Source organism: Falco cherrug, chromosome 7, assembly GCF_023634085.1.
Source record: "Falco cherrug isolate bFalChe1 chromosome 7, bFalChe1.pri, whole genome shotgun sequence".
In the NCBI taxonomy this organism is placed as follows: Eukaryota; Metazoa; Chordata; class Aves; order Falconiformes; family Falconidae; genus Falco; species Falco cherrug.
The window spans coordinates 54,000,796-54,023,770 of record NC_073703.1 but is presented as its reverse complement, the minus strand read 5'-3'; the positions used below and the strand labels follow the sequence as shown (position 1 = coordinate 54,023,770).

The following is a 22,975-nucleotide window of genomic DNA, read 5'->3' as shown; positions in this document are numbered from 1 at the left end:
TGTATGAGGGAAGTGCTATTCCTTACCAAGTGATAGCTCAGTTATAACCTGTAACACAGGATGTTAACAGCCACTCTGATTTTTTCTGATTTAAGGTAACATAGCTACAGACATTTTAATTGTTTACTTTGATGTTAAACATTTTAAAAATATAGCTGTTATTTATTGCATATATTTCTTTAGGTTTGTGTAACTTCTGTAGTGATAAGTAAATCTTAAATACCTAAATGTTATGCTAGTAATATTTTTAAAGGATTGTTAAGTAAATTACTGGTTAAGAGCTGAATTATGAGTCTGCAGGGTTTCTTTCATAGTTCTTCTGTTGAGTATAACTGACAGGTAATCTGCAGCCAGAAGGTTTGCTGGTAAGGAATATAAAACAGTATTTCTGGCTTTATTCTATATTGTATATGTAATATTTATGTACTGCTTATTAAGCATTGACTAATTGCCAAGTAACTATGAACTCCATTCCTTTTCCCTCACCCACTGTTTTTATCAACATTGTGTTGCTTTTTACACTCAGTTTTTCTAAAGAGGACATTCAAATGTTTTTGTTGCTGTCCCCCAGTGTTCCTGAAATACAACTAAAGAATTCAAAAGGCTTGTCAAATGAGAAAATAAATGAATTAAAATCCAGACTAGCTGAACTGGCAAAACAGCGCTGCGGAGAGGTAAGAGCTTTTCACTTCTGTGAGAAATATACTCTGGACCCAAGTAGTTCTAGAAATGTGTGTGGTGTAACATAATGGAACACATGGACATTAGAAGTGTAAGTTGCCGTTCTCTTAAGGAAGGAGAGACTTTCTTGCTTAAGAATGTTTTAATTAATGAAAGTTTGCAATATGCATGCTCGTAATACAGTGCATGTATAAATAGTGCAAGCTTTATCCCTGTTTATAGGCAGATTTAAAAGTTCATGTTATTCTTAGAGTTACTTCACAGTATGAAAAGCAATACTAGCACTAAAACTGAAAGCTTTCTGCACCTTACAGATTAATTTGAATGTTACAAGTATACCTGTTTGGGCAGACAGTGATTAACACGGGGAGGTTTTCTGTGTAATCTTGTTCATTTAATGCTGAATTGATGGGCAAGAGACCTTAATTATAACACCAGCTGAACAGTTGACTTGTGTGGCTGTAGCACTGTCACTCAATGCCACTGTGCCTTTTCTCCTGCTGTGTTTAGGACTAGCGATACTTGACTTCCTCCCCAAATAGGATAGAAAGAGAAAGATGAGGAAACACAAGAAACTTAGAACTTTGATCTATTTTAAGGGATTTTATAAGTCTGCAGGCATGTTTGGTATTAAAGATACTTTTCCATTGTTGCTGAGGGCTGAAACAATTCAAAGAATTACTGGCAAATATTGAATTCTTGGTGAAAGCAGGTTTTATGGTATGTTTTTTGTGACTATTTGGAAATGTTACATGTGTACGCATTTGATCCGCTCCATTTCTCTTTTAAAAAGAAAGAAGTGCACAGCTGTGGAAGCTGTTATATGCTGAAATGGAATCATAAATACTCTGCTTTCAGTTTCCTAAGCCTGTCAACTTTACACGTTTGGAAGGGGTTGCCTGTTGTTCAGTTTTGCTGCATCAAGCCTTTTTTTTCCATTTCCTGCAGATACAGTAATAGACAATTGCAAAGGATTTATTCTGTTGTAGCTCATGTGTCATAAACACGTATCTTTGTGAATAGAAAAATATGCGTAAAAGAAGATGAGAAAAGGAACGTGGTTTAGGGTTTTTTTAAATAGAAAAAGATTATGTTTGAAGTTGGCTGTCTTTCAGTAATACTTGCCACCTTTGTTACTGTGGTCAGGGATTTTTATGTTACAGTTTATTAATAAATAATTCTGACAAAAAATTAGTGAAATACGGTAAATTCTCCCTGATAAGTAACAAAATCAGCAGTTACTGTGCTGCTGTATTGCTTTTTCAAGTTGGGTATTATTTTACTATGCAATCTACTTGTTCTTTGAACTTCGCGTGTCATTCACATTTATTTTCTTTTAGGTGATGATATTTGAACTTGCTGACCATGTGCAGTCATTTCTCAGTGAGTACAATAAACCACCTTCCAAGTCTTTCCATGAAGAAATGCTGAAAAACCATCAAAAAGAAAAAGAAAGACTGGCTCAGGAGGAATTGCGTAGAGCACAAGAAGTTAAGAGAAGAGAGGAGCAGGAGGTAAGAGAAGTTAAAATATGAATAACCCTGTATTCTTAATAAACTAAACAATCATTATTTTGTAAGTAGTTCTGCATAGCAGTGGGTTTTTATGAATTATTAACTCGTCAGGCCTGTCAGTATGAGTTGATCAGTATGTAGTACATGATCTGCTGCTGCAGTTGTAATATTTTAATAATGTGATTTTGACCCTGAGAATTACTTATGATTGAAACAAATTTTGATTCCTGATCCTATAAGGATCACTTACAAATACGTCCTTATACAAAAGTGTAAGCAAATGTATATATGAAGTGCATTCCATCTTAGTGACTGGAACGTTCGCTATGACAGACTTCTCCAGAGCACAATAAATTTAGTCTAAAGAGACCTTGGAGCCACATACATTCTTCATTGGAAACGAGGGGATTCATCTGTGTCTTGTGGAGACTAGAAGTGTGGAGTCTCCACACTGTGGGAATGTGGATAGAATAAAAAAAAAATTCTTTAAAACAAGGAACGGTTTAGCTTATTTCTCTGTCTTTTCTGTGTATGAAACTTCATTGTTGCGTCTTGTCAGTAGGAGTAATTTTCTGTTGTCAACAGCTCTGTACTCCTGTATCATACAACTGATGCTTTTAATTTCCTCAGGAGAGCTAATGTGACTCGTATTTTTTGATTCTTGTGAGATCCAAAGGTCCTCTTTAACACTTTTGAAATCATCATAGCTTTTTTTTTTCCCTAAACCAGGGTAATGTTAACAGTTGTATTCTGTGTACTGTTGCATCTCTAACAACACCAAAATTCATTTCAGCAACGTGAAATCCTTAATGAGATTCAAAGAAGGGAAGAAGAGAAAAGAGAAGAAAGAAAAAAGAAAGAGATTGCCAAGCAGGTATTCTTTCTAAGCAGGTGTACCAAACCCATCACAATAGCTTATTCCCAGTACGGTAGCATATGCTTCTGAAAATTTGAGAGGTTTACATGACTGAATTGTCGTGGACATCTTTTCTCGTCCAGTGCTTCTAATAGATCTGGGTTACAATAGGTTCTTGATTATATGGGGTTTATTTCTGGAATAAAATCAACTGTAAGGGAAAGTAGTTCAATATATTATCATCGTAAGTGTACTGAGATGGGTATTTTCAAAGAGACATAGAAAAAAGCTAGTATGTTAATGTTCCTTGTTCCACTGTAAAGAAGCTTTACACTCTTGCCCAGGGACAGCAGTGAACTGTACTTTCTAATCTCAGCACTTCTTCCTCAGCCTCATATGTAGATTTCTTGTGAAAACCTGTTTCTTCTGTGGTCTGGGTGATTTTGTAGAATAGTAGTTAAATACTCGCAAATTTTAGGATAGGAGCCGTTGCCATACTTATTTGGTGTTTTTCATCACTCATAGGAACGTTTGGAAATAGCTGCTCTGAGAAGTCAAGATAATTCTCACAGGAAAGATACTGCAGGATGTAAAGTTGTTTCCAGTGTAAATGGGAGGTGTTTGGAACATGGAGTGACTAGTAAACACCGACCAAATTCAGCTGGACGTTCAAAGTAAGCATGTCAGGTTTGTGTGTGGATTCCCGCACACACACACACCTGCCCACCCCATTACATCTCAAAGTGAAATTTGAAGGCGAGAGAGCAGTGTGCTGTGTTGCTCAGCTGAGTGTTTTGGTCCTGTCCCTCCACTTCCCCGCTTTCATTTGGCATGGTCCAAGTAATCCATGTATTCTCAAATTATCCATAACTTTCCCATTAGAAGAGTCAGCTTGGCCCTTAGTTTAACTTAGAAAGTATTTGGCAATCATTGGAAGGTATATTCAGGGCTTACTTAGTTTCTTAAAAGTATGTTGGAAGCTGCAGGAAAAAAAATGAGTTGATGAATGTTTTGGAATAGCACAATAGATTAAAGCTCACATTCATGTCAAAATGTTTTCTGTAAAGACGCACCAGTGTAAAATTCCCTGTTGCAGAGTCAGATAATGCTGATTGCATTTGCAGAGCAACTTACTGGAGGGAAAATAAGAATTATTGGAGGGTTCTTTTGCTGGTATATAACTCATTTGGGTTAGGATTGGTGATATACAGGTAGGTTGGGGGTTTTTTAGGGTGGTTGTTTTGGGGTTTTTTTGTAACCACTACTACCCTCACCCCTGTTTCCTGTGTTCATAGCTGATATAACTGTCAAGGACAGTGGAGATGTCCTGGTTCAGATTGTGCCAATGACTTCTTTTTTTGACTGTTGTTTTAATGGAAATAGTGTATTCCTGGGTTTTTTGTTGTCTGTAGAGTTAAAATTTATTTTCACATTATTTATCAGCAACGCTAGATACGTGACCCTTGCTGTCATCTCTTCCATTTGCCTATTGCGAGTCATATCGGCAGTTGTTTCTGAATAGCGTTTGTAGTCTGTAAATCTATCTCTTGCTAATTGTAATATAACACAAAGAGGGACTCTGTGTGTTGAACAAGGTAAGTGTCTCCCAAGTTTGTTTACTGTGTTTTAACGTGGAACACGTACAATGGACTTAGTAATTTTCCACGCAAATTCTTAACATTCTGTGTTATTATTATTTAAAAAAAGGTCAGTTAGCAGTGGTGAAATAATCAAAAAGGATTTTGAAACATTGAAACTTCTTGTGGTGCCATGTTTGTAGAGCTAAACAAAAGCTAGATGTGTTTAGCTCTCTGAGGTCTCTTTATGCAAGATATATACATATGTGTATCTTACTTGCTTATATGTAAGCATACTGACTTTGAAAATTTTTTGCAAAACTTGCCTTTTCTTGAAGGAGGAGTTTAGAGTAGTAAAGGAGGCAAATGGGGAAACACATTTTAAGTTAGGAAAAATAACTAAGTTAATGCTGGAATAAACTTCCAGAATTGCATATATTTGCTTTTTGTAATGTTTTGAAAGAGAACGCTAATCAAGTCAAACTGACATATTTTTCAGAGCTGTAGTATGTTGACTGTTGGTTTTTTTTTCTATCCACCCCCCACCCCACCGCCTCAGCATGCCATCCTAAGATGCAGAACTTCTAAGGTTCCTGGCTTTAAATAAAAGAGACCAAGTGCAGTATGATGTTGCTACTGAAATGCTGGATTTCTAATCAGATGTGTATCTGCACTAACTCAGTATTTTTGAAACATGGTTATTATCATTGGATACAAGTCTCTGAAAGCTAATGCTGTTGCAGAATTGGTATCTTTAGGGACTGGGGACTGCAACAATACTACCTTTTTGTTGGGGAAAAATGTTCTGTTCACATTGCAGACGAGAACGCCAGCTTTCTGTTAGTAATAATGAAGAGTCCTCTAGGAATCACGAAGTTTTGAACTTCAGCACAAGTGGTGCTGGACAACTTACTGTCCATAAAGGGAAATGTCTAGGTAAGAAAAATAACAATTGTTGCTTGAAATACTGGGTGGTTTGTTTTGTTTTTTTTTTGAGAGGGGGAACTGAAGCAATGTTAACAAGCAGCAAGGGTGGAGAGAATACTGTGAATCATGAAATAGCACAGTCAAGAGTGGGAGAGAGTAATATAAAAAGTTACTTTGTGATAAATATTTTATATTTTCTTAGGACTGTTTTAAGTAAAAGTTTGCTCCTGCTACAATTGCATAACTGAGTAGCCATAAAAAAATAACCCACCCCACCTTCTCAACACTGTGTTCTCTACATAACTAAAATAATACTGAAAACTGTATGCTTTCAAATTTAAATAGCTAGCTTGTCAGCTATGCAGGCTACCAAACAAGAAGTCATTTAGCTTTCAGTGAAATCTGAAACCGGTAATAAGCACGGGGTTAGAAATGCATACTTAGTCTCCTTCCATTGCTGCTGATAGCAGTGGCATAAAAGCAGTGGGTTTGGAGAGAACAATACAGGCAACTATAGGAGACGTTCAGAGCTGAAAGGCCTCCAGGATGTGCCCATATGTATGGGCCATCAAATGTTTGTATTGTTAATTTTCAACAGAGCACTTCCTCAGTGGAAGGGTGAACAGCCTGAAAGTCTCTGGAGCAAAGAGAATTTTATTGAGGAAAAACAATTATGTTACTGTGTGTAGAGCTCAGCATTTGCTCCGGAGGAAGACTGTTTATTAAAACCTGAAATTCTTTAAAATGTGCAGCAATTTTTTGCCAATGTGCTGTTGCTTTTATTTGCTGCTACATAGCATTCAGTCTCATCAGACTTGATAATTTCCGTATCTGTCATGTAGGTGTGGATCTTGTTGAGTTGTAAGTAGGTTTGTATTTCTGAAATTGTAGAAAGCAGGCTTACTGGTGTTCTTAGAATTTGCAGGAGCTCTTGTCAAATCATTAGGAAACAAAAGAAGCTCTGTTCCTCTTCTCTGTATACAGGCAAGGATGAACAGCTTGGTAAATCAGTCTACAATGCCTTGGAAATTCGCAGTGGAGACTTTGTTTTAATATATGAGTGGGTACTACACTGGCAAAAGAAGATGGGAAGGTTTCTTACCACGCATGAAATGGAAAAAGTTGAGAAGTGTAAGAAACAGGTAATGCCCTTATTTTGCATTTAGCATAATGAAGGTTAGGTGAAGCTCAGTGTTTTCCCTGAGGCTGCTAGTTTATATTAAGCTTGGGAGGGTGGTGATGAGCTAGAAAAGACCGGTGTTTTGAGTATCTGCACCACAGAAGATGGGTGTGTTGGAGTATTCAGGAGTTCATTTACAATAATACAAATGCAAGAAAGTGCGTTTGCAAGTATGCATAAACAAAATACTTAAATTCTGAAGAAAGAGGGAATCATGCTTACCTGGCAGAGACCAAAATTGTTCTTGTGTACAATACTTCCTTTTTAGCGAAGAACAAAAATGTTATATATTTTGTATGTGTTGCATATTTTAGTAGTGGTGTGTTCATGAGATATGACACAATGCATGTTATGTTGTGTTTCTCTTAACAGCTTCAGGGTGCAGAAACAGAGTTCAGCTCACTGACGAAGCTAAGTCACCCAAACATAGTGCATTATAAATGTATGAACCTTAAAGAAGGAGATGATTCAATTGTGGTGGACATCTTAGTGGAGCACATAAGTGGTTGCAGCCTTTCTACATACTTACACAAAGAGACTCCAATTCCAGTTGAGCAGTTACGCCATTATGTGACCCAGATCTTGTCAGCTCTCGACTACTTGCACAATAATTCAGTAGTACACAAAGTTCTTTGTGCTTCCAGTATCCTGGTAGATGCTGAAGGTAACATTAAGGTGACAGATTACAGTATTTCCAAGCGCTTAGCTGATATCTGCAAAGCAGATGTTTTTGAGCAAACCAAAGTTCGTTTTAGTGAGGATGGTCTTCCCAGCAAACCTGGAAAAAAAGGAGATGTATGGAGTCTGGGCTTGCTTCTGCTTTCACTCAGCCAGGGCCAAGTAACCAAGGAATATCCAGTTGCTGTTCCTACCAATTTACCTGCTGACTTCCAAGACTTTCTGGAAAAGTATGTTTGTTGTGTTCCTGTATATTTTTCTCTTTTATGTTCTTTTTTTTGTTTTTAAAGTCTTGAACAGTTTTTTGAAAGAACTCTAGATCCCCCGTGTCGCTAGTTAGTTTTTAGAAAAGAGGTGGTTGCTTCCTCACAGCTCAGGCTGCTAATCTGGGGTTCAAGAGGACAGGTCTGGTGCTCTCTTCTCTGCCCTGCTGCAAACTGTGTGTTACTGTGGATGTCTAGTCTGTGTTTTGCTTCCAGTTCCCATCTGAATGATAAAGGTGGTAGTTTCTTGACTATAAGGAGACCTCTCTGTGCATTTAAGCCTGATACGGAATAGATCTTTGAACAGTCCTGTTCTTGGTTTGCTAACAGATGCATTTGCTTGGAAGATAAGGAAAGGTGGACTCCTCAGCAATTGTTACAACATAGTTTTATAAACATTCCACGAATTAAAACACCTGTAGCTGAAGAAAATTTAGATGGTAAGAAATTTGGTTCTTTCTGTATTCTGCTAAGTGGAATATGTGCCTGCAGTAACAGAAGAATGGAGCAGTGCTAGAGCTTCATAAGACTGCATGAGTGTTTTATATTAACTAACTTAAAAGCTAGCATGGTCTTTAACTTCTATATCCATGACTAGCTGGGGTGGACTGACTCTTCAGTGGAGCTGTTGTCTCTTCAGTAGAAGCAGCTGATGCTTTAATTAAACCTGTAAACTCAGTCCCTTCCTGCATCGTGTAAATGTCAGACTTAACTTGGTCTGTGGAAGATACTGTTCCAATAAGACTTCTTCCCCCCTTACATTCTCATTAGAATGAGTTCCTTTGCCCAGCATAATTGATGTCAGTTATTAAAACTATATTGAGGTTTATGCTTGTACCAGAGCTGAACTCTACACCTTAACTCTACGCAGCAGAGCACTTGTGTATTTTAGGTTTTAGTTGTGCTTGAAGTTATTTAGGTTTTATCTTCTTCCTGATGCTTATTTGACAGTCCCTTGTGCTTTGTCCCCATAACCCCATGCTGCCATCTGTGGTAACTGATATCCCTGTTACAGATTTGGCAGGTATAGATTGCATCGAGACAGTTGTACCCAGCAGTCAGATATCCAGCGCATCATTCTTCACAGAAACACAAAGACAATTTTCACGCTACTACAATGAGTTTGAAGAGCTAAAATTAGTTGGAAAAGGGGCTTTTGGAGCAGTTATCAAGGTATGGTATAAAAATTATTTCCCTCTGTGGAATCATTTTTGGGGATGTGTTTGTGTTCTCTGAAGCAAAACAATATATTCGGTGTATGTGTGGTTTTACTTGTTAAATTCTAGTGTTCTGTGCCTGTGTTGTGGGTTTTATCTGGAATTGAATAGGCTGGGAAGTTTTGTGAGAGGCTGCTGGGAGCCTGAGGAGAAGGCTATCAGTATGGGGAAGCTTGCATTTCAATTGTAGTCATTTCCCAGGTGGAAGGAAAACTTTCTCTTCTATGAAATTATTCTGGCAGTACTTGATAAGGCATTTATAAGCATTTGACTTTAGATTTGTTTGAATTTTGCAGGTGAGAAATAAGCTTGATGGTTGCTATTATGCTGTGAAACGTATCCGCATAAACCCTGCCAGCAAGCAATTTCGGAGGATTAAGGGGGAAGTAACATTACTTTCCCGCTTGAACCATGAGAACATTGTGAGGTATTACAATGCTTGGATAGAAAAACATGAAAGTCCTGTTCCCACTGTGTCATCATCTGAAACAACCGAAGAGAAAAGGTTGTCCGCCAAAGCCAGTGTCTTCATCCTCACCACAGAGGAGACAAATGATGTGGAAGCTAATGCTCCTCCTCCGGTTTTGACAAGTTCAGTTGAGTGGAGTACTTCATGTGAAAGATCCTCCAGCAACAAATTCAGTGGAGCTGATCAGGAGTCCAGTGATGACGACGATGATGTTGATGGGGTGTTCTCGCATTCAATTTTGTAAGTAGGCTTCAGGATTGGCACTAAAGGAACCATGAGCATAGTGGTTTTTTCCAACTGTGCTCTATCATTCTCTCTTCCTTTGTCAGAAGTAGTTTACCATATTTTTGTTCTGTCCCCTGGTTCAAAAACAGTGTATTTGCCAGCAGCCAGAAAGCCAGGGAGAACAAAACGTGTAGCTTAAAAACTGTCAGAGTAAGAGGAAAATTTTGGTTTAGGCTTCTAGAAGTTTATTCCCATTTGTGTCTGAATGTGTGACTGTTTATGTTGGACTGCCTTTTCCAACTTTGAGAGTGAAGTTTTTAATAAACACTAACAGGAATACTACAAATCCTGGAAAATACCTTAGTTGTCCTCTTTTTTTGTTTGTTTGTTTGTTTGTTTGTTTGTTTGATTTGTATTAGCATACTCACCTACCTGCCTCTGTGTGGAGTGGTGCTTGCACTCATGTTTGTTTGTTTGTTTAAGCAAGTAAGTCAACTTATCTCTGATTTGCTTATTGAATATAGAAATTAAATTTTATTAATGCACATATGTACCTTCCCTTTAAGAGACTGGGCTGTCAAAGGAAGTGTTGCTTTGCAAGCAGGATACTTTTTTGAGTTTGATTTTGGTTTGGTTTTTTTGTTTAAGGCGTATGGAAGGTCTTCAGCAGAAACTTAGATTTTCTTTTTTTCCACAAATAGTTTCCAGATTTCTTAATAAATATTTCTTGGTACCCAAAACTTTTGTATTTTTTTTTTCTTTCTCTCTTTTTAAACAGGCCAACCACAGATTCTGACAGTGAAATAATTTTTGATAACGAGGATGAAAACAGTAAAGGTCATCCTGTAGTAAGTATAAAGATAAAGCTAGTGAAAATGAAAAGATTGTAAAATAGTCTTTGAAAAGCAAACAGGTCAGCTGGGAAGTTTTGTTTCACTTCAGATGTAAGTACAGAACCATATAACCTTACGTTCCATCAGAGCAAATATTGTGCCATCATGAACTGCATTCCATAGAAACAGATCTGATACAGCTAACCTGGATTCTGTTTCCCATAGTGTTTATTGAGCTAAGTGTGAGTTGCACTTTTTAGTCATGAGCGTGGTTATTGCAAGTTTAACACTTTATGTACATGATTTATCAGTTAACCATATGGATTGCCTAATAGCCTCTGAAAGCTGAAATTCTGTTCTGCTTTTAGATGGTATAAAACAATATATTTGCTCATCCTAGCCACTTCTTCAAAGTGGTGACAGTGCATATTGCTAGCAGTCAGAGACAGGAAGTCAGAATAATGTGTAAGGTTTTAGTTGATTTTAAGTTTTTTGTATCACAGCACTTGCACTGTATCACTAAAAAGTATCAGTGCACTGTATCACTAAAAAGTTAATGCACAGTTTTCTACAGCATCTAGAATCTGTCAGTGCCAATCCTGATGGTCTGTAAAATGCTCTTACTAAAGCTTCATCTTCTTCCTCTTTCTGTTGTAATGTGCAGTGGCATGAAAAAGCTTTCAATATATGATTTAATAATAGGGCGGTGCATTTTTGTCACAATATATACACCATATCAGAATTGTTTGTTGGGGGCAGGGCTTGCATTATTAATTCTACTGAGTAAGCTTTGTATATTTTCATTTCAAATTTTTTAAAATGTGATACGCTTTGATATTTAGGTTTCATCCAGATCTGGAATGTTTTTCCTTCAGTGTCTAATTGTGGCAAAATGTTACTCATTCCCGCTTAGAAAATGAGAGTCAGGTTACACCTGTTTTTATAGTTTCTTTAGAAGCAGTGGCATTAAAGAAGTGGCAATATATTATTTTGCTGTTATTCAAATCTAGCCATAGAAGGCGAGTTTTCATCAATGTGTTGCAGCTGTTAAAAAATAGTTATATGCATAAAAAACCCCTCTGAACAGCTTCCTGTAACTGCTCTATGACTTTTATTGTGACAAAGGATGAAGAAGGCAATGAAAAGAATAGCCACGGAGAAGACAGGGCACCAGTCATCCAGACAGTGCATTACCTGTATATTCAGGTACAAACATGCTTGCAATTTCAGCTGAAATGATACTGTTCATTCCAGTCTGCAGAGGTTAATTGCTGGTTTTCATGAGAAAACTAATGACCTTTAAAAAGTGCAGATGGACTAAGTTCGATTTTGTTTTTGCAGTGGACTGGTTTTCTGAAAGGCTTGGCTGGTGGAAGGCACTGTGCAGTGCACATGGCTCGTTATGCTTTCCAAGCATCTGTAGTTGTTCCTGGAGAGAACTACAAAGTTTTGTAGTGCCATAATGTGAAATGGGACCATTGTTGCTGCTTGTGTATCAGTGAAAGTTGGCAACTCCTGACCTAACCTTAGAACAATCCAACCAACTAACCTTTTTGGATGCATGGCTTCCAAACTGCTGTCTTGCCTTGTGCTTGTCATTTGTTTAGAATATTCGTTCCAACCCCCTAATGCTGTAGCTGGTGTTCTTGGGTTTGGTTGTTGTGTTAATTCCCAGGGTGGAGTTGAATTGTACTGTATGAAGTTGTATTTCGCAGATGTGGAAACTTCCTCGTTCTCTTCAAAGATGATATACTGTGTATGCACTTTCTTTTAATGGAAAACAGTTACCTGCAAAGCCATTGTATGGCCCTAACAGCAGACACTGTTATATAAATAAAATTCCTGCAGGTTTGCAACTTCAGGCTTTACTACTGACAATATCTCCTTTGTATTAGGAGTTAAGACTGTTTCTGGGAGAAGTCAGCTGTCATAGCTAACGGCACCGTGGTGATCTGCGGTTTATTTAGAGTGCACTTAATGCTAAATCTTGTCTGGAAGGAAGATACAATTAGATGGAATTGGATTTTAATAAGCTTGTTTGCATGTGTTATGTGTACTCATAAGCAGTTAAGACACCAAGTGAAATAAAGCCTGAGATTCTTTAAAGTTTAAGTTAAACATATATTACGGCTTGACTGGTTTCACCTTGGTTTTGACATTTATGTTAGAGAATATATTACTCTACAGGCTTGTACCATTGTTCCAGAAAATGGGATAGGACTCATAAGTGAGTGTGTGCTTTCTCACTAAAAGACAGCTCTTGGGGAAAATTCGAAATAACTGCATGTTTTCATGATACTATTTGCTCCTGAACTGAGTATTACAGAACCAGGCATTAGTATGCACACAGATGCATATTTCTGATGGTCTGTTTTCTTGACAAAACTGCTCATTCCTCCCCCCTGTCCCCTATACATATGCACAACTGAAGATGGAGTACTGTGAAAAGAGCACATTAAGGGATACTATTGACCAAGGGTTATATGAAGACACCAGTCGGCTTTGGAGGCTTTTCCGAGAGATTTTAGATGGCTTAGCTTACATCCATGAAAAGGTTAGTAAATATGACAGTTATACCTGTATTACACCTCTTTCTCTATGGGTTTCTTAATATTCTATTCATTTTGGGGTGTTTTATTAGCAAGGTTTGTTCCTTGCCCTTTCCAATATTAATCCTTTCTAGGGGTTTAAAATGTTTTATCATAAACTTGAATTTTATAATGAACCACTTCACATTTTTGCCTTTGTCACTAAAATCTGGCCACCTTCTAAAAGTGCTTTGTTAGGTATCTGGTAGCACTGGAAACTGTTTCTAGATCCTGGGCTACATACTATAGTCTTAATTCAGAATAATCATCAGTAATGTTTACACATAATACTTAAATGCATAGACTTCCTACCATAATAAAAGTACGTAATACAATTGATTAGTCTATTATAGAGTTCTATTTTGAATTGTGTCTATTGTTTAATATTTATTTATATATAATTATTTAATGTATGTGGGGTTTTTTCTTTTTCTTTTCTTTGTTCTGGTGTAACAGGGAATGATCCACAGAGACTTGAAACCTGTAAACATTTTTTTAGATTCAGATGATCATGTCAAAATTGGTGATTTTGGTTTAGCTACAGATCATCCAGCAAATGCAGTAAGTACAGCTGAAAGTGAATGAAAAAAACTTGAATTTGGTGTTGTAGTAACATGAAAGATGAAAATAAAACATAAAAGCATAGTGCTCATGGGACTGAATATTGTGAATGCCATAATTTTTTTTTATTTTCTAAGGTTCTAGAAATACACCATGTACTGCCAACCAAAGCATTTCAAGTGCCACTTACAGTATGTCTGTTTTCCTGATTTCAGGTGGTCTCTAAACAAGAAGGAAATCACTCTGATGGTTGTGCTATGTCTGACCCATCAGGTTAGTTTATATAGTAGCTTATTCTAAATGATTTTAAGTAAAGGCTTGTGTTCTGCGGTCTTGTATACTCTTAGAACTTCCATTCATTCTTTGAAAATAAAATCTTTTTTTGCAGCGGGGTGGGAACAAACCAGCCAACAACATTTGGGTAGATATGTTACATGTAATCTGGCAGTTTTGACTGTTCCCTAAAAATCAGGTTGCTTCCACTGCTAGCCTTCTGCCACAGATCATGATTTTCCCATGGTGAGGTATATAGAGATCCTGTATATCTGTTCCATCTGCACTGTTCTCTTGCCTGTACAGGACAATTTCAAGACTTCAGGGATTTTTGGTTGGGTGAGTTTGGGGTTTTTTTGACATTTTCTGTAACAGGCTGAATTTTGTGTTCTGAGAAGATTTTACTACATTGTCTGTCTTAAGATGGGTGTAATGGAAGTGAAATTTAGTTGTATCATTTGTCTGCTGACCTACTACAATTCTGTAAGGTAATAGGTTTAGCCACTACAGATAGACACAGGTACTTGACATGTGAAGGTAAGAACTGTCTGTTTTGCGTACTCGACTGTTTTTGTTCCCAACTGTGTCCCTCTTAATAAGGACTGCATTCCCACCTGGAAGAAATGAGGACAGAAGATGAGTGAGATTTTTCTTGACTTTGCTGCTTTTTTCTCCTGCTTTCTTGAAATTGGTACTCTCCACTTTTGCCACACAGGTAATTTGACAGGGATGGTTGGCACCGCGTTGTACGTCAGCCCAGAGGTCCAAGGAAGCACTAAGTCCACATACAATCAGGTACGATTACAGTAGACTTAATAAAGAGGTAGCATGGAATCTAAGATACCACATACAATTTAGGTCATTCCTGCTCAACAAAGGTGAATTCAAAGTGGAACAGGATGTGGTGGAACTGCTGTGATAAGCAAGGGAATGAGAAATTCTCCTTTGAGAGGAGACCAATGGTTAGAAGGATGTGGGTAGGTGAATTTTTCTGCCTGTGCTATGACCAAGACTAGGTGCAAATGAGTTGAAAGTAGGTAATCATAGAGGACCTTTATAAATTATTAAGACAGAAATCTTACAGGCTTTAGTTAAGGTAAAATGTCATCATTGGAAGTATATGTTGTTCTCCTGGATTCCTATACGGTGATTTTTGGGAGGTGGGGGTGCACTTCTTCATCAAAGAGGAACCTGTTTACCTGCAGAGACAAGCTGAATTTCAAAGCAAGAATGTTTTCAAAGTGGGAGTTTTATGTCATGGCAGTGCTGTGATGATAGAAAGCGTTGAAGTCTAACAAATCGTAATGGAGTCATTTAACAGAAAATTAAATGAAAAAAACAAAAGCCAAAAACCAGACTCACAAAAAACCCACCCTTCTCTCCAGCTGTAATACACTCTAAAACTTAGCGAAAATATTTTTTTCTCTGCTGTCATCTTCTGCAGAGAATTCACAGGTATTACATTTAAGTTTCCATTTATTTTTTTTTTCCTTTAGAAAGTGGACCTGTTCAGTCTGGGTATAATATTTTTTGAAATGTCTTACCATCCCATGAGTACTGCATCAGAAAGGATCTTTGTTCTTAGTCAGTTAAGACTGGTAAGTACACAGATAAAAAAGATACTAATTCTGTGCATCGATTAGTTTGTTAAGGGAAGTACAAGGATGCAAAACATAGCAAAAATGTTTCCCCAGGGAGTATTTTAAAAAAAAAATGTTTATAAAATACATAATGAAAAGTGAAGAATAAAATTGGAGCTGGTACTGACATTCCCTTAATGCACTGTGGATTCCCTTAATGGTATTGCCATCCATCAGTGTTCTATCTGTGAAATTAATTTTTAGAATAGAAAATATTATTGGTGTAATTGTCAGATAAAGGCATCATGGCTTTAGTGTACATCTAGGTTTAGACCTGGTGGGTCTTTCTCAGGAACCAGTTGGTATTTGTAGTTGGTAAATGCTTGTGATTAGGGGTTGTGTCTTCATTGTACAAAAACATCATAAAAGCATTTTGGTGACATCCTTTTCCTTTTAGCTCTTGGGGGGTTTTTTGCTTGTTTGTTTGTGGTTTTTTTTCCAGTGGGCAGTAAAAATGCTTTGTTTCAGAACTTAAAAATAAGACTAGCCTGAGCCAGCTGGACTGCCTGTTATAATTCAAATGTGTTTTTTGTTTGTCTTTAATAGCCCACTATTGTGTTTCCTAAAGACTTTGATGAAGTCAAGCATGTGAAGCAGGTAATTTTGAAGACATTTTAACTATTAGGTATTCCCTGTCAAAAACATTAATTACTAATTTAAAATTAAGTGAGCAAAAAATACAATCTCTGCCAAGTTCTTACTTTGTTCTAATGTCATGTAATAAGGAAAAAAATAATCTTGGAAGAATATACTAAGTTGACATGGAAATACACTTACTCACAAAATTCCCTGTGCACTGTCATGAAGAAGTGCAGAACTGGCATACCTCTTAAGGTCTGAGGGACAATTTTGACTACTGAAGGCTGAGACAAATGGCAGCTATGTTGTTTAAATCTTAACTTAAACTTCTGAAAGAAATCTGTCACAGAACAGAATGTGCAAGCTAAATTGACTGTAATTTACCTGTTACTAGTACCATAAAAATGTTTCCATCTTGTTCTGTTTACTTGAGCATGCCAGGAAGATTCCCACTTCTTTAATATCTGTAACTCTCAATTCTTTGCTGTTGTGCATGTGATTCTGCTTTCTCTTAACTTGGATGAAGAGATGCCAGAACTAGCATAACATGGAACAAAAAGGGATACTACGTATTTTGTCATCCCAGGAGGCACACTGCTAATATTTTTTGTGCTTTAGTACAATTAATTCAGGTAATAACACAATGAAAGTTATTTAGAATTTAGTAAGCAAAGAATATCTAACCCAAAGGTTCAGATCCTGCGTATTATGTACCCTGTAGAGTCTCATAGTTTTTTTATTAATGTGATATGACTATGAAGTTTGTAAGTATTGTTAATACATAAAATTTTTCTATAAACTGTAAAATTTTGATTTAATTTGTAGAGATCAGTTATTACATGGCTCCTGAATCATGATCCCGCAGCACGACCAACAGCTGTGGAGCTGTTAAAAAGTGAACACCTTCCACCACCACAAATGGAAGAGTCTGAACTCCATGAAGTACTCCACCATACCTTAGCAAATGTGGATGGAAAGGCCTACCGGACTATGATGAGTCAGATATTTTCACAGCGTATCTCTCCAGCTATAGACTATACCTATGACAGTGATATGCTGAAGGTTTGTAGGTGTTTAAGGGATGTGTGGGGTTTTTTTATCCTGTTTTCATGTTAAAAAAATGTTTATAGGGGTAAACTCTTTAACATGTTTGAGAGAATTGCATTACCTCTTAAGATTAACCTTCACATTAGTTCCCATTTAAAGCTACAACCTGTACTGCGTGGGCTTGAATAACCACTTCCCATATGAGCCTTAAATTCATTCTTCAGTGAAGAAACAAGCAGTGTTTGATTGTGGCAGCTAAAACTTTAAGCTTGTGTCCAGATGATCAGTTTCTTTACCCTGAATTTCTGTCAAACTAATGTTACTTGCATCTGATTGCCAGCAGAATGTGTTGCCTCAAGCCATTTTTTTCCCCTTTCTTATCATGGCAATCGAAGTAATCCTTCTCAGTTTCTGAACTCTTAAATCTTTCTAAAGCTAAAGAAATACAAGATAACACAGTACAATAATGCTTTTTGTAGCTGTAGTTACTTTTTTGCTCTGTAAGTGTTACAATTTATTATATTTGGACGAGATAGGAGAATGCTTATTGCCTATATTACAGGGAATGATCGCCTATATTACATGGAGTGTTCATCGCATATGAATTATATATGTACTTTTTATTTGTGATGGTTTCAGGGTAGTTTTTCTATTTGGGCAGCCAAGATACAGCAGCATGTATGTGAGATTGTCAGCCGGATATTTAAAAGACACGGTGGGTGTGTTTACAAAAGTAATTTGTTTCATTTTTCATGATTGAATGGAATAGTTTTACTGCTATCACATGAGTTAGAAAGTACATTCAGTAGTTACATGTCACTTGAAGTTTTACGTTGTTTTTTTGCTGTTATTTCATCATTCCAGTAATAGCTGATAACTGCAAATCAAAATTATTTACGTTTTCTACAGAAAAAAAAGTGAAAATCTTAATTACACCTCCAAATGTATTTGCTTTTTATGATAATTCTGTATGAGCTTTTAGAGGGAGTGTTATGTAGAATCTAGATCTGAATATAAGGGTGGCTCTATAGTGAAAGACCAAGCATCCATGTAGTACGGTAACCTATCTTTGGACACAGCGAGAATGGGAATAGCCTAAGAGCGAGCATGGAAACAGAGCAAGTGTATAGTGGTATTTTCAGTGGTACTGCTCATGGCAATGATTTGCTGTTAAGGAACTTCTTGAGCCAGAGCAGGTGTCATGGTGGCTATTCTTTGATGTTTTTTCTTTCCAGGACTCTGTCCAGTCATTAGTAATAGTATTTGCTTAAAATGAGTTATTAAGAGAGGAAGAAAATTTATACATCCACAATCACATTTGAAATGTTATAAATTGTATTGTTTTATAGGTGTTCAGGATACTATTTTACGTAAAAATAGACAATTTTAAAATATAAAGTGGGAGATTTCCTAATATAATCTGATTAAGCATGATCAGGGTTTGGCAATACAAAAGAATGAGGAAGTGAGCAATGTGAAGTCAAGTAAGGAGAAGTTACACACCCTACCCCCATTTAAAGCATGACAGACTTTGGAATGCGTCATCATTTCAGAGATAGAAATATTTTCATTCTTTTGGAAGAAAAGGGGGTGTTTAGTTATATATTTTTTTCTATTAGATTGAAGCATGTCCCTGTATTTGGGACTTTTTTTTGTCCCCGATTTAAAAGGGTTTCTGTTGAAATCTAATAGAAGATGTGAGTAAAACTATAATGAAATAACTATTGGAGAATCAGTAGAGAATTTTAAACAGGAAAGTGTATTTCAGTGATGCTGTTGTTAATAGTAAGGCTTCAATGAAGATTGGATTCATACGGATGAATGGTTGCAAAATATAGCTGGAAAAGAGGTATTTATGAGGTTTCAAAGTGAGCCATGAACGTTTCAGGCTGCATCCTCTGTTTCAAGATTCTGCTAATCTCAGCAATACTTGTTCTCTATGGAAGTGCCTCTAGACCAAAACAGTACTACTGGTATGTGCAGAGTTTCTTACCTTAGTTTCGTATGCATGCTGTTGTGAAAGACACTCTGTTTCTCTGTGGGCTGCCTACTGAGCCCAAGAGTGCAAGACAGAACATAAAAGTTTGTTTGATGGCTTTCTCTAAATGGTGGAAGAAGAAAGTCTGTTGAGGACACTTAAAGTAACATAATTTTTAAAAGGTATTGATTGAGATGATCATGCCCTGCAAAGTTGTTCATGAGCTTGTAAAAAGCAGATGTTACTTCTGAAATGGGAGATAACAGTATTTACTGGTTTTGTGCAGGAGCTATCAAGCTGCATACTCCACTGCTAATGCCCAGAAATAAAAAGTTATATGAACATAATGAAGCTTCATATTTCATGGATCACAGTGGGATGCTAGTAATGCTTCCTTATGACCTCAGAGTAAGTAGTATCATCTCACAGGCAAAGCTGGGTTTGAAGAGTGCTGTGGTGTTTGTAGATAACTTTTGATTCAGTGGTCACAAATTTGGTTTAGCTTTGTACTACTTCTGATTGCTGAAGTAGTGTATCTTTCAGTGGCTGTTCCTTTGTTCCTTAGGGCTGTACTCCTGGTCTCAGGGCGGAAACAGACTTTTTTATCCTCTTTATTTTTTCCTCTCTTTTTTTTTTGTTTTGTTTTTTTTTACCTCCTGCCCCCCCACCCCCTTTTTTTTTTAACATAGATGAAAATAATGCCATATTGTACATGTGATAGATCTCACTGCAGGGGTTTGGGGTTGGGGTTTTTTTGGTTTGTTGGTGGGCTTTTTTCTTGCTTATATAAGAGATAAGACTTTTTCAATAACCAGTGAAAATTCTAACATTCCTACCCCTTTCATATTTATATGTCTATTTTATAGAGTATGTGGGTAACGGTCGGTCCAGTTTTATGTTTCTCAAACAGGTATCAGGGGTCATTGTACTCGTGAAAGGAATTGCTGTTTGCACAGTTAACATTTTACTGTCTGGGATTCCTCTATAATACCCAATTGTGTGCAAAGTTGGCCTAATTAAATTACCTTGCACTTAAATTTAACATCTAAATGCTTTAAGTTTTTTGGGTTTGATTGTTGGTTTTTTTTAATTATTGATGGTTAGAGAACCTGATGTTTTGTATTCCATTTCACTAATTTAAGGTCAGTTTGACTTATTTTTCCTTTGCATTTATAACATCAAGCTATACAATATGATTCACAATTGAGGACTTGTGCAGGATTTACAAAATTGATCTTTCTTTTGGAATTACTTGTTTTGGAAAAATGTGTTGACCAAAGATTTGTTTTTAAAAATACTCCTTTATTATCTTTATGTAAACAGCAAAATACCTGCTTGTACATTTTAATACACTCATAGTCAATTTATGATGCATTTTGGATGTGTTAGGGCAATTATGAAAGGTCCTTGTGTCCCTCTCCAAGCCTTTCTAAGAACTTGGCAGGGGGATGTTTTTAGTGAAAGCGTGCAGCAAGGGTGATTGGATTAATGCTGCTTGGGTATGGCAGATATTTAAGGCACCATTACATATGTGAGAGTACAGATGTTACTGCATGATAGTTACTAATCTCCAGTTTCAGAGCATAGTTAAAGTGAATGTTTTGTTTCAACAGTGTTCATGGATTTTTGTTTTTCAGATTCCTTTTGCAAGATTTGTAGCTAGAAATAACATATCAAATTTGAAAAGGTAAGGGACATGGAGATAATGTTTTGCACAGATGCCATGCTTTATGACGGTGACCACTGAAGATGCTGATATGTTCTTCAATGTTTCCTTTAGATACTGTATAGAGCGAGTTTTCAGACCTCGGAAATTAGACCGCTGTCATCCCAAAGAACTCCTAGAATGTGCATTTGACATCATTACGTCTACTGGAAATAGCTTTTTGCCTATAGCAGAAACAATTTATGCCATTTCAGAAATCATTCAAGAGTTTTCAGTGCTGCAGGTAGATTTGCTAATCATCCCCTTTGTTCTCTCTTCAGTCCTAAAATTTTAATCTAAGTATTTAGTCTGATGTGTTTAAAGAGGATAGTTCCTTTAACCTTAACAAGTACAGAACTGTTTTAACGTTTTAGTGACAGTCAGTTATAGAACACTGTCATTTATATCAAAAATACATTCTGTAGTTAAACTTCAAACGAAGCATAGGTTTGTGGGCAAAGGAAATATTAATTGAATCCTTCCAGTGCCATTGAAATGATATCTGTCTTCTGTCGGGCAAGTGATGATTGTAGAATGGGACAGGCCTTACCATTCTTTAGTTGTAGATAGAAGGTAAGTGGTGGAAGGAGAGGTCTGAAGCTACCTTTGAACTATTAAATGTTTAGGAAACTTTTTCTTTTTAAAGCAAAATGGCATCCAAGTAAAACTTTTTTTTTTTCTTTTTTTCTTTTCTTCCTTCTTTCCTTATTTCCTTCCTTTTTTCTTTACCCTTCATTAGGAAAGAAATTACAGTATTTACTTGAACCATACTGCCTTACTGAAAGCTATACTTCTGCACTGTGGGATACCAGAGGATAAACTCAATCAAGTCTACGTCATTCTGTGTGATGCTGTGGTAAGATGTTAGTTATTAATCTGATCTCTGTAATCGTCACTGTAAAGTATCTTATTTTATGGAGCCATCTCCATATGTGCAAATACAGCAGTGGGCAAAGATGCTGTCTCATTGCCAGCATAGCCAGGAATATCCTGTTGATATATAAAAAAAGCTGGCTATCTTTGGACTGTAAACTTAGATGAATTACTTTTCTGTTACTTCTGGATTGGGATGTTTTAAGATTATTCTTAAATGTGTGTTTATGAGAGAATTATTCATATGCATAATTAAGAACTGCTAGGCTATTCAATAAAAACTTTAAAATCTTAATATCATGTTCATCTTTTATACCTTATAAGCAGAGAAAATAGATGAAATCAATTTGAATAATTAAGGTAGTACTTAAATCCCAACAAAATGTCTTTTTTATTTCCTTTATGTAAATTAATAAACAAAAAATTAAACGTTTCAGTATTTATGAAGTGCTTTTTAACAAAGTTAGTATTTTTATAGATTTTGTTGTGTCATGAAACCAAGCCAAATATGGCCTTCCTACAAGATTGGTGGAAAATGTGTTATTTATTGTTTTTGTTCTTTTACAGTATTATTGCAGTTTGTAAATGCAGCCTTTAATTAAAGGTATTGGAAAGTTGTGTTTTAATTCTTCTCGGCAATAGTAATTTATTTTTTTTGGTAACTTGAATTGTTGAATACATTTGAATCTTTCTCTTGTAGACTGAAAAGCTAACTAAAAGAGAAGTAGAAGCCAAATTCTGTAATCTTTCTCTCTCATCAAATTGTGTAAGTAATTTTAATTCAGTGTTAATTTCCCTGTAACTTGCCATAAGTCAGTAATACTTTATTTACTTTGTGATTTAATCAACCAGAGTAAGAAAAATAAATTGTTACATCTACTGTTAGAAATAGATCAGTCTGCCTGGAAGTGGTCTGATTTTGTTCTTTGTTCTTTCTGGGAGTCAGAATTGCAATTGTCCAAGTTTCTTTCTTTTAAACGTATTTTTCAGACTATAGAAACAAAGGGTAAGTAGAATACTGCACAGTGGTATTTAGTAAAACAAACTGAGAGAAACTTCTTTAAAAAATTGTCTACAAATATTGATGAATGCGCATAAGGAGTTCAGGTTAACATTTGGACACCCTGATCATACTCTTACCTGGCCATTCCTTTGCTCAGCTCACTAGGTAAAAAAAGGCCGCTAGGCAAAACAAGCGGAAAAAAGCAGGTATTTTACTCACACCGAGTCAAATCTTTTTCATTTTTTTAGATGTGACCTATTTATGACCACTGTCAGTGGTGCTACTTACAGATATTTTTTTTTGGTTTT

At 36.4% G+C, this 22,975-nt stretch overlaps 1 protein-coding gene across 1 annotated transcript in view; it reads left to right on the top strand.

Moving 5' to 3' along the window:
* The window catches only part of EIF2AK4 (eukaryotic translation initiation factor 2 alpha kinase 4), a 37,504-nt gene that overhangs the window by 2,624 nt on the left and 11,905 nt on the right, over nucleotides 1-22,975 (top strand). The window contains exons 3-27 of the mRNA XM_055715297.1: nucleotides 572-674; nucleotides 2,022-2,195; nucleotides 2,989-3,069; nucleotides 3,577-3,725; nucleotides 5,449-5,564; nucleotides 6,540-6,697; nucleotides 7,108-7,643; nucleotides 8,007-8,116; nucleotides 8,692-8,849; nucleotides 9,190-9,602; nucleotides 10,366-10,435; nucleotides 11,546-11,626; nucleotides 12,852-12,974; nucleotides 13,465-13,569; nucleotides 13,785-13,842; nucleotides 14,558-14,637; nucleotides 15,339-15,440; nucleotides 16,029-16,079; nucleotides 16,887-17,123; nucleotides 17,748-17,823; nucleotides 19,373-19,494; nucleotides 20,724-20,773; nucleotides 20,867-21,035; nucleotides 21,531-21,647; nucleotides 22,365-22,430. Coding sequence (XP_055571272.1) covers nucleotides 572-674; nucleotides 2,022-2,195; nucleotides 2,989-3,069; nucleotides 3,577-3,725; nucleotides 5,449-5,564; nucleotides 6,540-6,697; nucleotides 7,108-7,643; nucleotides 8,007-8,116; nucleotides 8,692-8,849; nucleotides 9,190-9,602; nucleotides 10,366-10,435; nucleotides 11,546-11,626; nucleotides 12,852-12,974; nucleotides 13,465-13,569; nucleotides 13,785-13,842; nucleotides 14,558-14,637; nucleotides 15,339-15,440; nucleotides 16,029-16,079; nucleotides 16,887-17,123; nucleotides 17,748-17,823; nucleotides 19,373-19,494; nucleotides 20,724-20,773; nucleotides 20,867-21,035; nucleotides 21,531-21,647; nucleotides 22,365-22,430 — 3,505 coding nt within the window. The remainder of the gene's footprint in view (nucleotides 1-571; nucleotides 675-2,021; nucleotides 2,196-2,988; nucleotides 3,070-3,576; nucleotides 3,726-5,448; nucleotides 5,565-6,539; nucleotides 6,698-7,107; nucleotides 7,644-8,006; nucleotides 8,117-8,691; nucleotides 8,850-9,189; nucleotides 9,603-10,365; nucleotides 10,436-11,545; nucleotides 11,627-12,851; nucleotides 12,975-13,464; nucleotides 13,570-13,784; nucleotides 13,843-14,557; nucleotides 14,638-15,338; nucleotides 15,441-16,028; nucleotides 16,080-16,886; nucleotides 17,124-17,747; nucleotides 17,824-19,372; nucleotides 19,495-20,723; nucleotides 20,774-20,866; nucleotides 21,036-21,530; nucleotides 21,648-22,364; nucleotides 22,431-22,975) is intronic.